General features: G+C 45.9%; 2 protein-coding genes across 4 annotated transcripts; both read right to left on the bottom strand.

Moving 5' to 3' along the window:
- Positions 1-1,740: 1,740 nt before the first annotated feature.
- On the bottom strand, positions 1,741-3,284 carry LOC103361847 (class II histocompatibility antigen, B-L beta chain-like). 2 transcript variants are annotated; one of them, XM_008288047.1, is made up of 5 exons: positions 3,191-3,284; positions 2,818-3,084; positions 2,300-2,578; positions 2,079-2,213; positions 1,741-1,995 (listed from the first exon to the last, which is right to left on the bottom strand). In XM_008288047.1, exons 1-5 carry the CDS (start codon positions 3,240-3,242, stop codon positions 1,901-1,903), a joined length of 828 nt encoding a protein of 275 aa, XP_008286269.1. In that variant the 5' UTR covers positions 3,243-3,284; the 3' UTR covers positions 1,741-1,900. The 2 variants fall into 2 exon arrangements, with proteins under 2 accessions (XP_008286269.1, XP_008286270.1); XM_008288048.1 differs by having other exon boundaries at positions 2,818-2,968; positions 3,191-3,236.
- A 210-nt stretch (positions 3,285-3,494) lies between these two features.
- LOC103361846 (H-2 class II histocompatibility antigen, A-Q alpha chain-like) lies at positions 3,495-4,903 on the bottom strand. Of its 2 annotated transcripts, none has more exons than XM_008288045.1 (4): positions 4,711-4,903; positions 4,328-4,570; positions 3,939-4,220; positions 3,495-3,830 (listed from the first exon to the last, which is right to left on the bottom strand). In XM_008288045.1, the coding sequence occupies exons 1-4, from the start codon at positions 4,763-4,765 to the stop codon at positions 3,688-3,690; spliced, it is 723 nt and encodes a 240-aa protein (XP_008286267.1). In that variant the 5' UTR covers positions 4,766-4,903; the 3' UTR covers positions 3,495-3,687. The 2 variants fall into 2 exon arrangements, with proteins under 2 accessions (XP_008286267.1, XP_008286268.1); XM_008288046.1 differs by having other exon boundaries at positions 4,376-4,570.
- Between the last annotated feature and the right edge of the window lie 10,017 nt (positions 4,904-14,920).

The raw sequence follows: 14,920 nt of genomic DNA, 5'->3' as shown, positions 1-14,920 counted from the left end.
ACCACGTCCAGCCTTTATGGAGACCAGTCTGAAAAAGAGAAGCCATCCAGTAGCAGCAGCTCTCTGTGCCTTGTTGATGCCAGAGGTCAGAGGAGAACCAGACAGAAAGGCATCTCCAGTAACACCTGGACCGTCTCTGAAGGCACATCGAAACAGATGAAGCAGCAGAAGACCACATGAGCTGCTGTCCGCTAAGAACAGAAGCTCAGGCTGCAGTTCACCAAAACCGTTGGTCTGATGACTCTTCATTTCAGCTGACAACAGGGTCAGAGACGAAAACATGGATCCAGTGCCCCAGCGGTCCAGGCTGCTGGTGCTGTGATATTTTTCTAGCTCACTTTGGATCCTTCCTGTGATGCGTTCACTGTCCTCCAACGGCACCAGGTCTCAATCCAACTGAGTCGCTTTGGGACACGGTGCAACGGGAGATCTGCACCGTGATGCTGTCATGTCAATATGGACCAAAGTCTCTGAGGAATGTTTCTAGAACCGTGTAGAAGCTCTGCACAGAAGAACAAAGGCAGTTCTGAGGGGAAAAGGGGGCCCGACCCGGTACTACAAAGTGTAGCTAGTAAAGTGACCAAAGAGTGTAGAATCCATCCATCCATCATCTCTACACCTTAACCCTCACTAGGGTCATGGGGGGTGGAGTCTATCCCAGCTGACTCAGGGTGAAGGCAGGTTCACCTGGACAGGTAACCAGTCTATCACAGGGCTACACTTAGAGACAGACAACCAAGCACACTCACATTCACACCTACGGACAATTTACAATCACCAATTAACCTCAGCATGTTTCTGGACTGTGGGAGGAAGCCGGAGAACCCGGAGAGAACCCACGCTGCACGGGGAGAACATGGAGACTCCACGCAGGAAGATCCCGGGTGTCCTCACCGGGACACAAACCGGCGACCTTCTAGCTGTGAGGCCACGGTGCTAACCACTGATCCACCTGCAGCCTGTGTATAATCCACTGAACTAAACAACTATAAACGCCCAATCTCTTGCTGATAAACTGGACTAAAGTTGAAAGTACTTTAAAAACTGAGTAATCGGACTGAAATCACACAAACACAGCAAGAACCTGCCGACCTTGTGTCTGTCAGAGTTGTAACTTCCTCGTACCGACTTCACTCTGTAGTCGACTTTCAATGTTTTGTTTTGTTTGTTTTTTTTAAATGATCAATAAAATAATAAAACACATCATGAAATAAGGAGATGTGTAAAAGATTGAAATGAACACTTTGTGGAATGACTGGAATGATTAAAATCCAACTCATTTGGTTAAATGTTGTTTGTTTACAGCAATAAATGTGAGAAGTCGGATTTTATTTTATGACGGTATTTTCCAAAATGACTTTGCTGATTCTTCTGACTGCGTAATGTCGCTTTTATTTCATAATGTCATGTTTTATTTCATAACGTTGTCTGTTTAAAAGCGTCTGAAAACCAGACTGTTGCATTTGAAGTGTTGTCCTGATTTAATACAATTAAATAATAATGATCATTTGATTTCATAGGGTCACCTTCATTAACGTCATTGCTGCCCTCTCAGTCATCATGTGCCTTGAATAAATCCTATCAAACAATCATCACTTCTCTCTAAATCACATTTACCACCCGTATAATGCAAAAGAAATACTGAAAGAAAATACAGTAAAAAAGATGAGATTTATTTGTATGCGTGTCCGGCAGCTGGAGGTTGGCTCAGCATGCCAATAACCAATCAAAGAGACAGACTTTCCTTCATATAAACTGAAGCTTTATTTGGTTGTTGTTGAACATGTCATTCATACATCTAATGGAGGCTTAACCGGCTAACTGGAACCAGCACCTCTGCAAATACATGTGTTTAGGAACAACTGGTCTTAAATGTACCAACAATCACAACACATAGCTTTCATTTCCATGTGTGTGCTTCATCCGGGGCTGCGATGTCAGGCTGCAACGTGGCTCCACCTGCAGGCAGGTGTTCCACAGGAATCATCACCCGTCCTGGTAAAACCACCACAACAACAACACGTTACAGAGGCAAAACGTTCAACACTTCCATGTTTCATTTCCTGTCATGTCCTCACCGTGGCCGACACTGACGTAGGCAGCAGGCTTTTTCTGGTAGTAAATGAGTCCACAGATGAAAACAGCCAAACCAAGCATGAGTCCACACAGTCCGACAGCGATCTGAGCCCGTTGTGCCACCGGCAGGGACGGGTCTGAAACAGAGACAAACACATGCTTCTGTTGATCATCTGGCGTTTGCTCATACTGTGTATGCTGTGCATCCCAGTACAGGTCTTACCCCAGACCACGACCACCGGCTCAGAGAGGCTGTGGTGTTCCACCATGCAGGAGATGTTGTCTCCAAGAGTCGGGGTGACCTCCAGGTAGGAATGGATCTGGTAGTAGAACTCCCCATCAGCCAGCGCTTCAGAGTAACTGATCCCTGTGGTCACTTTCTGTCCGTGTCGCCACCACGTCACTTCGATTTCTTTCGGGTAAAAGTTATAAGCGCTGCACACGAGCATGGGCGGCTGCTTCACTGCCTTCAGCCTGATGGTCGGTGCAGATCCAAGAACAGCTGGAAAAAAAGTTCAACTTTATACAAAAACAAACATGGCCGTTGATCACACTCATGCCAGACGATGTGACTGCCTAACACAAACACCGGCTCTGCTCCATGTAGCTCCCTGTGAGCCCAGTGACGCTCGGCCCCGTCATTAATGCTAAAGCAGCTTGTTTCTGTTCAGTCGTCTGCTGTAGAAAGGCTCTGTACGTGTGTCACAGCACAAAAAAACAATTAAAACAACGCTCTCCTACCGAAGTCTTGGATGAGGCCTAAGTTGTCTTCACACAACAGCTTCTTCTCCACCGCTCTTACAACTGCGTCAAAGGGATCACTACTCCAGGTGTGTGCAACCATAACTGAATAGGGTGTGAATCCCGTCCAGTTGCCTCTCGTGCTGTTGAACTCCATCATAAGGTTGTCGTTAAAAGCAAATTTAAGTGTATATTCCATGTCATCATAGTGTGAACCACTGAATGTGCAACAAGCTCTGGACTGGTAAAAATCTTCATCTGAGAAAACTGTGACAAAAAAGACAAACGTATTAATATCACATCAATTTCTATAGTTTTGCCTGAAACTCCACATTTCATTGAAACATTTAAATAGAAGAGTGATGCAACTCACCTGGACTGCAGAGAGAGAAAACCGCACAAAAGATGAAATGATAAATGTGCATGTTTACCGGTGAACAGGAACAAGCCTCCTCTGTTGTGCTCACATTTATGTGCTCACAGATAAACGCAGCTATCCTGACATGCCAGCAAAATGAAGGAATGCACCCGCCCTGTTGCTCAGCTGAAGCCCCGCCCTTTGTTCTGGGCAAAAGTTATAATCACTGCAGGAATGAGGCGAAGCTTCAACCTTTACTGGTTGTTCACGCACAATATATGATTCATACACTCCTCCAAACAAGCAACAGTGACACAACTGGAAAATATAAATCATGTATTTATTGTGAGTTATGGATTCACAAAGCAAAACAGATAAACAAGTGACAACACAAACTATAAAGAAAAACCTTCATTCCTGACAGACTGATATCAGCAAGCAAGAGACGGGAGAAAGTGGCACCAAAACAAACTGCCAGCAAACACAAAGCCAGTCTGGATGTGTCCCACGTGTCAACCAGAAGGCTCCAGGACGCCCTGATAATGGTTTCCTTTCACAAAGAGGAATGTTCCTCCAACAACTCCCAGAACTCCCAGAGTCAGGCCGAGGCCACAGAAGATGGCTGGACCACTGCTGGCTTCCTCGATCTCAACTTCTGCAGAGGACGGGAGAAAAAGGTGTCAATCTGAAATGAAAAACCTTTAAATCTCAAATCGACCTACAATTGTAGTTTCTACATTTCAAGATGTTTCTTTGTTCTCACCCCAAAACTTGGTCTGAGGCGTCTCCAGCGCTTCGTGCTCCACCGTGCAGCTGTAAATGTCTCCGTCTGTCGGGGTGAAGTCCAGACGGGAGAAAAAATGGAACGTCCCGTCAGGATTGGGTAAAAATGTAATGAAAGGCTCTTCCTCTGTTAATTCTATGTCATTCTTGGTCCACGTGATGTTGATTTTGGGAGGGAAGAAGTTGTTGATGAAGCAGATGAGGGTGTTATCTTCCTCCTTTACCACCTCATCTCTGGAGTACATGATGATATCTGGAGGCTCTGAGGGTTAAACCATATATTTAGCTTTCTATTTGAAATAAAATGGTGCTAGATGTTTAGAATATCACATCTGAACAGTGACTGGCATCAGGTTAAATATCACTCACTCTTCTTCTTTATGATCGACTTGTCTGTTTTCCATCTTTGCATGTCACCTTTACACATAGTTCGGTATTTCAGTGCATATTTGTAAGCCCAGGGAACATGAAAACTTGAAGGTATTTTACTATCCCAAATAAGAATCTCTTTTTTAAAGTCTGCGTAGTAGACTTCGTCATCGTCCAGCGTCGTGCACAGTTGAGTGTCACTTGAATCATAGCATCCAAAGACGTGACACAACTCAAGACTTTCTGGAAAAAGAAAAAAAAAAGTGTACTGTTCAAAACATTACCAGCGAATTCATTAAAAAACGTGTAAATAAACTTGCATATGTGTCAGTTTAGAGGCAAATTTAAAGATGCAACAGCTACAGGGAAAAAGCCGTACTCACTTTCTGCACAGACGCAAAACGCTCCGGAGAAAATCAGCAGAATTCTGAGGAACATGTTGAGTGTCGCAGCTCTCGTCTTCTCTGTAGTCAGCAGTCAAGAAATACGACGCTTCTCAAAGGTGACAGTGTTCGATCAAGTCTTCCTCCTTCTACAAACTCAAGCTAACGTGTTGGACTAAACACAAACAACAGCCACAAAAAGCAAGACAGGTAACTGGCAAAACTCCCAAAGGGAAGCTCTGAGGACGAGCATGACTGACTTGTTGAACTGCTTCACAGAAGAAAACAAACAGCGTGCCAAGCAAAGCACAGACCACAGACGCAGATATCGCTTCACATCCTCATAGTTTCACAGTTTGTCTATGATGTGGTCGTTTATTCAACCAGAGCAGTTTCCTCATTCAGCATCTGAAAAATCCCCGAGATCAGCACCTGACATAAAAAATGTATGTTTTAGGAACACAGCTCCTATCGGACAGCGTCATGACTGCAGAGCTTCTTTCACAAACACACCAGATAAACAGCTGCTGTACTTGGAGGGGTCAGGACACTGAAGTCTTTAAAGAATGGATAAGACCGTGAAAGTGATCTCTGCTTGTCAAATGGCTGCAAGTGGCTTAAATAGCGTCGACAAAATAGCAGCCTGGTCACGCTGCAGTTCGTTAAACAGTGAATGAATTTGATCTCGTCTTGGTAACACAGGTGTGTCTCCTGTCTGCACCACCTTTCTGTTTCTGGCAGCCTGGTGCAGCACAGCGGCTTTTAAAACAACTGAAGCGACGTGGCCGCCGCGTGCTGAGGCCGACCGGGGAACGAACCTGCTGATCCTGCAAACACAGGACGAGAAACACAATCACCACAATCTCGTCTGATGTGGTGACAAAACGGCACCAAAAACTGAAAATGCATTAAGACGGCACGTGAAATGTCCTTAAAAGTGACGTGCTAAGATTTAAAAGTTGTGTCTCATGTTGGCAAATGACACTGAAACAGTTAATGTTTGTTTTTCACGTTCATCTACACAAGTCAAGGCATTAAATTAAACACAGTCAGCTGCAAAAACATGACATGCAGAACTTAGGACAGCTGCAGGAAGACTCTACTGCCTCCTCTCACACTAACACATGATCTTCACAGGCACTCGGCCAGTTAGGTTTTACGAGAGCAGCGTCCATGACTCTGGGAGGGAGTGAACGCCTGCTTGAGCTTCACCTTCCACATCCAGACACAAGGTCACAGTGTTTTCTTTGTCTTTGTTCGGTTACATGGAGACACGAATGCTGCGATAAAAAAACAGAATCAGGTGCTGAAGGCAGCTCTTGAAAAAGTTGCATTACTGCACATTAGGACATGAGAAAAAACACCAACTGGAGGGCAGTGCAGCCCGCTGAGCAGAGCAGCAGACCGGAGTGGGAGCGAGGAGGACCCATGCTGCTGACCAGCTGCACTCATGGCACCAACCGGCACCAACCGGCACCACGACGTCCACCAGCCAGGCAGAAAACACACATTTAAAACATATGTGGAGGTAAAGTATTTACAGAAATCCGACAGGACGGTCATACAAGGTGAAGATTGCCAGAATCGGTTCATGCGCTTTATAAAAATGGATTTGTTCCAATTAATTCCTGACTCTGGGTTCTTTGTGTATAATCTCCCACAGTCACAGCTGCTCTCCTGGAAGCTGCACTCCACTTGTTTATTCACAAGCACCCAGTTTTCTGCATCTTTGTGGCAGGAACTGCTTTCAATAGGTGACATTTGCTAGTTTACGCTGATAGACAGAAGCTGTTTTCTGCTGCTTCAGTACAACAACACAGCAGATATCCGGGAACAGCGGTGATGCAGGTTTGCTCCAGTCGCTGAATCGGATGTAGCAGGATGATCTATGTGATCCTCCACCAGTAAAGGATGCTATCAGTGTCTCAGAGGAGGAAAACAACCGGTCCGTGGTCACTTTATGGGAAAGATGCATGAAAAAGCGCAGTAGTTATTTGAATGCAACAAACACATGAGCACAGCAGGGGGCGCTACAGCTGAATCCTACAGCTCCAATGACACACACGTTCCCAGGGAGTAGTTTATAACATGAACGCTGTGCTTCTCTGAGAGATCTGCACGTTGAAAGAAGGATAATTTGCCACCCTATTCACCTCTGTACTGTTGGTCAGATCGACTCTCTGAGATGTGTTTGACGCTTTAAGCAGGTTTCACCAGCACGGCCTCGTGTCGTCATTTTTTATGTATTTTTTTATAAATTGTCTACGTGTGACTCTCTAACTTGGATGTAGCTGCTCGGGGCAGCTGTGGCTCCGGTGGTAGAGCGGGTTGGCCTCTAATGCCCCGCCCCTCCACAGTCCAAGTGTCCTTGGGCAAGACACTGAACCCGAAGTTGCTCCCAATGGCAGGCAGCACCTTGCATGGCAGCTCTGTCGTACGAATGTGATCTAATCTCAGATGTACGTCGCTTTGGATTAAAGCTAAATGAAATTGTAAATTGTAAATAAAATACAGGAGCGAGAGTAACGCACAAACACATATCCCGACTAACAAAGTCACGGCGGACGACAAACACACACTCGGACCATCTGGCGTGTTGGATGAGGCTCTGCTGCCGCGGCTCAACTTTCCAGCTACACAGTCGCTGCCCCATTTCCAACAGCTGTTCACCACATCCTTCAAAACACATGAACAAAAATGTGTATAAACATTTAAATGAAGATGCTGTGAGACGGCAGTCAGCGGCATTAACTGTGTGCCTTGCAGCAAACTCTGTTCCTTACCAGTCTGTGCAGGTCAAGCCCATCCACACACTCATCTGGACAGATGTGTGCGTTCGCTGCACAGAAAACCACTTCATCATCAAAGAGATTTCTAATCAGCTGTGAGGTGAGGACGTTCCTATAGCAACCAGGGAACCTTGTCCCTGTTATTCTGGTATGCACATCATGTAGACGGACTCACGATGAGTTCAGATTTGTACATTTGTGCGTCTGTGTGTGGTCCAGGTTTTGTTCAGTTTACCAGGTCACATCAGGATGACACAAAGCAAGTCCCAGAGCACCACATGTAAGGGTAAAGGTGTGTTTTTAGGCAGGAATAAATGTAAATCATCAAGTCACACATACACAAGCTTTGTGGAGTCCAGGGTCATCTCGCTGCGAAGCAGCTGGTTCTGGTTCTGGTTCTGGTGCGGTAAAGCATCTCCACTGGCTCCTCTGAGAAGGTTAATGACACGAGTAGAGCGAGCTGGAAGTTACGCATTTTAACTGCATTGTGGAGCTGATTGGGTTCATGATGGTCTCCTGGTTGCCCTGCAAAGGATCACAGGATGATTGTGCAGCTCGTTGACTGAATCAGTCAAATCACTTGCTTTGATTTGCGAGAGGAAACGTTGTGATTAGCGGCGCACACGTTTGTTTGCCGCCCACGACACAACAAGGGTGCTGCAGTGATTAGCGCCTGTGTGTGAATTCACAGGACGGGCCGTGAGTAATGTGCAGATCCAAAGTGTTCCTACAAAGACGGGCTCACATCTGAGTGTGAGCTCCTTTAATACTGGGAAGCAGAGACACGATCAGAAAACCACAATGATTAGAATTTATTAATTAAAATGGACGGCGCGTTGACAAGAAGCTGCAGGTGAGGGTTACAGGGTTACAGGGTCACTCCAGTTACATCCTCGTCTGTTTTCTGTCTGACGGATGAATCTGCTTTTGCATTTTTAACTCTGTAATTTTAGCAACCTCCACATGTGAGTCAGTTCAATTTAGACGTCTGATCCATATCACTCCACATTATCACACAAACAGCCTGATTACGGACGTGAGCCATGGCGTGCTCGGCGTGTCCTGATCACGTTAGCGTGTGCCGTGCACAGCTGCTCCGCTCTCAGGCCGACACCTGGCCCATAACTCTGCGGCCGGCCGCCGTGTGTCAGCACGCTGCTATTCTCAGCAGCCGTTGTTTCTGCTCGTTTAGACGGGATGTTGACAGTAAGTGAGGTTTAGGGGAACAGGAAGGGAGCAGGAATGGAGGGAAAAGGCGATTAAGAGTTTCCTGTTCTGATGATGCTGTTAGCGGTGATGCCTGCTGTGCAGCACGTGCAGCTTCACAATCATAAACTAAAATGTAGGTCATTGGTAGCTTCAGCGCTCGTTTCTAAGCCTCTTAGATTCTTTTAGTCTCGGAAGTCACACGAGACCTTCATCTGGCGTCAACCTGGACACGGTGGATGTGGGGGTCTCCATAGATTGGTGATGTTTGGGTCTGAATGTCCATCTCCTCTTCCTGCTGTCTAGTGCTGGATTGCGTTTTGCGTCTGTTTTTATCAGTCGTCCTGTTCTGTCTCCGCCTTGACCCTCACCCTGACCGTCATTCCCCTCCACAGTCACAAGTACAAATAAGAAAACATTAATTCAAGTACACGTAAAAGTGCAAAATAACAAAAATGAAAGCATGCTTTTAGGGAATCCTCGGGTTTGTTGTTGTCATGTATATTTCTGTTTCAGGTCTGAATGAGTCATCTCCATTCTCGCCAATCCTGTTTAAGGTTTAATCACATTCAGATAAAGTTTGTTTTATACATTTTTTTTGTAGGGATTTAATCCTGAAAGTTTAAATTGCTCAGACAAATTCATACTCAACCATGTAGGGTCTTCACCTAAATATTTAAACTGTCTGGATTTATTCGTGATGTCGATGCTATTTCTCATTTGGAAGCACTTTGCTCAGGCTGTTGCTATAAATGTATGAACCTGAGACGGTTGACAAGACTAAATTCAATTCCTGCAGAACAACAAAAAAAAACATCATCTGTTGCTGCCAACTCAGGCAATGTGAGCGATCTCCATTTTTAATTAAAAATTCCGTCATCAGCCGACGTCACCGAGGAAGTCACGAGGCAGGACTTCGATGTGCTTCGGTTCTCTGACAGTGTGTCCCTGTTCTGACGGTTTGGATCACAGACGGGCTCATGTCGCTTCACCTCCCGCTACACCTGAACGTAGCGGTAAAGTCAAACATTCATGCTTTATCTGGATATATTCATGACAGAAGGTCCTGAGCTTATCGAGCAGCACCGATCAGGATTAAAACGTCTTCACTTCGTTCTGCAGGTGCTCCTGTCCGGATACCACACAATAAATAATGCATGAGTGTGGCTGCTGTTTCGTGGTATTAAATCCGTGCTTGTTGGTTGTGAGCAGGTTCTGCCACAGTGTGTTTGTGCAGATGTTTGATCACCTCCTCCAACCAGGAGGACAGCTTCAGAATGACGTGCTGCAGAGTTACTGGAGATTTCATTTTTAAATACACTAACCCGTATGTTTGCTGACACTGGATGAGGAAGCCTTTTGTTTGCAGCAGTGAGTTCCTCCTGCTGTCAGACGACTGCGTTTTGGTTTTGTGCTGTTTTCTCCTGTTGAATTTAGGAAAACAAATCACGTCTCACATCTGTGCAATCTGCCGTGTTTCACCAATGATCACACAACAGCAGCGATGAATGTGATCATCACTGTCCTCATGAGACTGCCTGAGCTCACCGGCCGTCCCTCCCGTCCTCCAGGACACAAAGTCTCACCTGTGAACGCCCAGCGCTGCGGTTGCTTAGCGATGAGGCTGAACACAAGAGACAGACGGTAGAAATCCAACAGTCAGTGTCATTGGCTGTGCTGCTTTCATCTCGTCTAGCACAGAAGAAAGATCTATCCATCCATCATCTCTACACCTTAATCCTCACTAGGGTCATGGGGGGCGGAGTCTATCCCAGCTGACTCAGGGTGAAGGCAGGTTCACCTGGACAGGTAACCAGTCTATCACAGGGCTACACTTAGAGACAGACAACCAAGCACACTCACATTCACACCTACGGACAATTTACAATCACCAATTAACCTCAGCATGTTTGTGGACTGTGGGAGGAAGCCGGAGAACCCGGAGAGAACCCACGCTGCACGGGGAGAACATGGAGACTCCACGCAGGAAGATCCCGGGTGTCCTCACTGGGACGGGAACCTACGACCTTCTGGCTGCGAGGCCACGGTGCTAACCACCGCTCCACCAGCAGCCCCAGAAGAAAGATGTAGATATTTAAACATAGCGTAATGACATTCCTCAGTTCACTACTTTGTGTGTCTCCGGCTGCTCAGCTGTCGTTCTAACACTTTACTCTGGATGTCATTTGTGAACCATCTTTGTTTGGCTTCGTTTTCTCTTCTCCGTGTCTCTTATGAATCTCTGTTTGACTGCCTTCACCGTCCTCTGTGGCTCTGCCCTTCATCGATCGATGCTGTTAAATCATTGTACTGATTTCCAGTCGGCACTGAAGGTTATTTCAGGTCTAACGTCACTAAATCACATGTTTGAATTCTTTCCTTGTGCTGCTGTGACACATGAACAGACTCCTGTCTCCCCCAGGACTCGTTTTGTTTCCTCACCTGCCCGTTAGCCTCCAGTCACCTGACCAACTGTTCCTGCACAACTGCTCTTAATTTAGTCCTCAGCTGGGCTATAATTAGAAACCTGTTGACCCTCTGTGCTCACCACATCAGTAGCTGTTGGCCGGCGCTCCTGCTCGTCTTTTTCTGTTTGCAACCTTGTCATGCCAGGAAAACTGTGCCTCCTGCACACGTGAAACTGAGGCTTTTATCGGCTGTATTGGTCCTACCTGCCCTTCTCTCCCTGGATGGCTGAAGGATTCAGGGCAGTTTGGAAACCTTCTGTCTCCTTCATATGATGCAGACGTTGCTGCTTGGAGGCAACACTTTGCGTCCCACAGATGTCTGTCTACATCCCGCCTAAGCCAACAGCAAAGTGGCTTCTTGAAAAAATAAAAATAAAATTAAAAATCATGGCTGCTCAGCTGGCAATGGTTGGAAATAGAGCTGAACAAATGAGCAGATTATTTGTTGGGCTGTCAGAGCAACAAAGCTTCTGTGGTTGCTATGGTAACCAGCATCCTTTTCCCCTTTATTATAAGAATTACCACAAATATCCCAAACAGCCCATGAAATAAGAAATAATAACTCAATATTAGTCACTATCCAGCACCATCAAAACAATTATTTTTCCTTTTCTCAGGCAGAAACATTTCACCCTAATGACAGTTTGGTGCGTCGCAGCTTTTCATCGAACACAAGCCGCACTGACGCAGACTTACAACTTATACATACGCTAGCAAAGCCAAAGAAAACTGGCGTACTGAAAATCAGCAAGCAAACTCCATGAAAACCCAAACTAACAGATTCAGGTACAAACACAGAGCGGAGAGCTCTGCAGATGCACGTCTGCTTCTTGTTGTCGTCTGCTGCCACTTGTTTAACAAGAGTAGTGGAAACTGCTCTGGTTCTGGTTTGTGCATTTCTCAGTGCTTTTGCTTTGCTCCTGCCATGGAAGAGACTGTAGGGGAGTTAAACTGAGTGGTAAAAATAATGGGTCCAAGTCACAAGTAGTGCCTTAAAAAGACTTGACATAAGTTACAAATCTAAAGCTGAATGTGGTTTAGATTTAGCCGCCACCACAGAGGTGATGTAGTTCCTTTGTGCAGCGATCCTCTGCTCCAGTGCTTCTGCAACACTTGTAATGCTCTCTGGACGCTCCAGTATGTACAAAACAATGCACCTTCAACTTGAATTTTATTTTATAGAAGAGGATAAATGTGGTGGGTGGGGAGCAACAAAACAGCGGGACCTCGTTCTGTGCTGCAGTCGGACCATAGCTGGATAGTCTGATCATAGTAGAGCAGAGTTCTGGAGTTCATGTGTGCAGAAAGACGGGACTTTTTACAACAGTTTCATGTTTTTTTTCCTATTTCAGCTCACCCATAATCAGTCAGTCTGAATTACAACATGATGAGAAATAACATTTCAGGCTTTTATCTGTGTTGTTCCAGAGAGCTGCAAGGTGGCGGTGAGGACACCCGGGATCTTCCTGCGTGGAGTCTCCATGTTCTCCCCGTGCAGCGTGGGTTCTCTCCGGGTTCTCCGGCTTCCTCCCACAGTCCAGAAACATGCTGAGGTTAATTGGTGATTGTAAATTGTCCGTAGGTGTGAATGTGAGTGTGCTTGGTTGTCTGTCTCTAAGTGTAGCCCTGTGATAGACTGGTTACCTGTCCAGGTGAACCTGCCTTCACCCTGAGTCAGCTGGGATAGACTCCACCCCCCATGACCCTGGTGAGGATTAAGGTGTAGAGATGATGGATGGATGGAGTTTGACCTGTGATTAGTGCCATAACCAAGGGGCAACATGCTATTGACTTGTTGGAGGAAACATGTTTCCCAGAGACGAGCTTCACAAACACACCATCCGTCCTCAGCCATCCTCCTACTAGCAGCACATCAGGTCAGCAGCTGTGGCTAACTGTCGCGTTAATGCAGGTGAATGTTCTAATGGTTCCACAAAATACAAGATCTTAATTTATCACTTTTATCTCTGGGGAAACCTTGAGACAAAACAATCAAAAGCCTTAATGTTTGTTTCCAGGAAACCATCTGAAGCTCCAGTTTCTCTGCTTCCTCTGTGAAAGATCACACAATCCATGAACAGACATCAGGGTTGTACTCTCGTCGGTCGTGTAGCTGAGAGACCTTGGAATCTGAATAGTACAGACAAAGACATGAACACAGACACCTGAGAATAGAACAAAGAGCCGACTTCATGTGTGTGGAGGCGTATTCCAGCATCTCCGTTAGTTGGTCCTTCACTAATCCAGCATCAAGATGTGAATCCCTGGACTCATGAGAGGACCACGAAACATGCAACCACATATTCAAATGTAGTAATATTCAGGAATAATACATGAAGCAGTAAGATCCTTGCTGTTATCCGTAGTTCCCCAGAAGATGAGCCCTGCCAACCACAACTGAATGACTTGTAATGCCAAAACAAGGCATTAAAGAGAAAAGAGTAAAACTAACAACACTCTGGGAGAAATGTTCTCAGCTGGAGAAGCACAGAAAATTAGCTTTAATAGAGTCGACAAAGTACACGAGCACAACCTCAAAATACCACCAAGGCTTCAATTATCCTCACAGCAGGGACTCCTCCAGGGTTTCCATGAGCTGATGGGCTGGCAGCTGGATAGCTGGAGAACTCAGGCAAAGCTGCACAGATACACAACCAGACCGAGCAGGGCAACGAGCACCGACGGTTAAAGTCGAAGCGAACAGACAATTTTTGAAAGACACACGGAAACAGCACGCAGACCTCTGGCACAGTTCACAAGAATCCTTCAGCTTGTGACCAGAAAATGTAGAAGAAGCAGCAGACAAGCAGCAGGGCGGATGTGTTCATGCATTCTGTCACAAAAACACATGATCTCACTGAAGCTCACAGATCATCAGAAAGACACGTCAGCGCGGCGAGCAGCAACGTTTGGTTCTTTTTATGATGCTTTTCTAATTTTAGGAAGCAGACTGTATGCCCTTTAAGATGTTTATTAAAGACACATCCGCCTTCAGCGCTAACCAAATCTGGGATCTCCACACAGATCTGCTCTGTGGGTCAGCAGACAGATGATGTTTTCTGATCATTCCCTCTCCAGAGCCTGAACACTCTGACAGAGTGTTTGAAACGCTTCCTCTCTGTTGTCTAGCTACCAGCAAGATGCTCATGGATGCAGTTGGCTGTTGGTCGTAGTCAGAAAACAGATGCCGTAATCAATCCGATATACACAGATCTATGTAATATAACCCTAACCCTGCGTATATGTCATTTATCCGTCTGGGGACATTAGGTCGCAGTGCACACACTCTTAGGAATATTGTAAAACGACACATGAATAAAAATAAGAATAAAAACAGAAGCAGCCAAACAGAAAAGACTCCCGGTGATTCAGCCAGCCTGAGCCCTGAAGATGACAAAAGGTAAGAGAGCACTTTAACTAGAACGTAAGGAACAGTTTCTGATGTTGCTGTGATGTTGGTACATCAAATGGTTTACGCCATGTGAGGTTTTGTGCTTTCAAGAAACGCAAACTGTGATTCAGAGCGGACCAGTCAGACTAGATGAGACCTCTAAAGCTCACCGACGAACACGCTGAGCAGAAAAGTGAACAAAATATACAACCTGCTGTTTCTATCTGTTCCCTCCGTGATGCAGCATCACCGACCACCTCCTCCAATCACCTCCTCCGATCACCTCCTCCGATCACCTCCTCCAATCACCTCCTCCAATCACCTCCTCCGACCACCTCCTCCGATCACCTCCTCCA

This window comes from Stegastes partitus, unplaced genomic scaffold (genome assembly GCF_000690725.1).
Source record: "Stegastes partitus isolate 25-593 unplaced genomic scaffold, Stegastes_partitus-1.0.2 Scaffold539, whole genome shotgun sequence".
NCBI classification, from domain to species: Eukaryota; Metazoa; Chordata; class Actinopteri; family Pomacentridae; genus Stegastes; species Stegastes partitus.
This window is presented reverse-complemented; position numbering and strand designations above follow the sequence as displayed.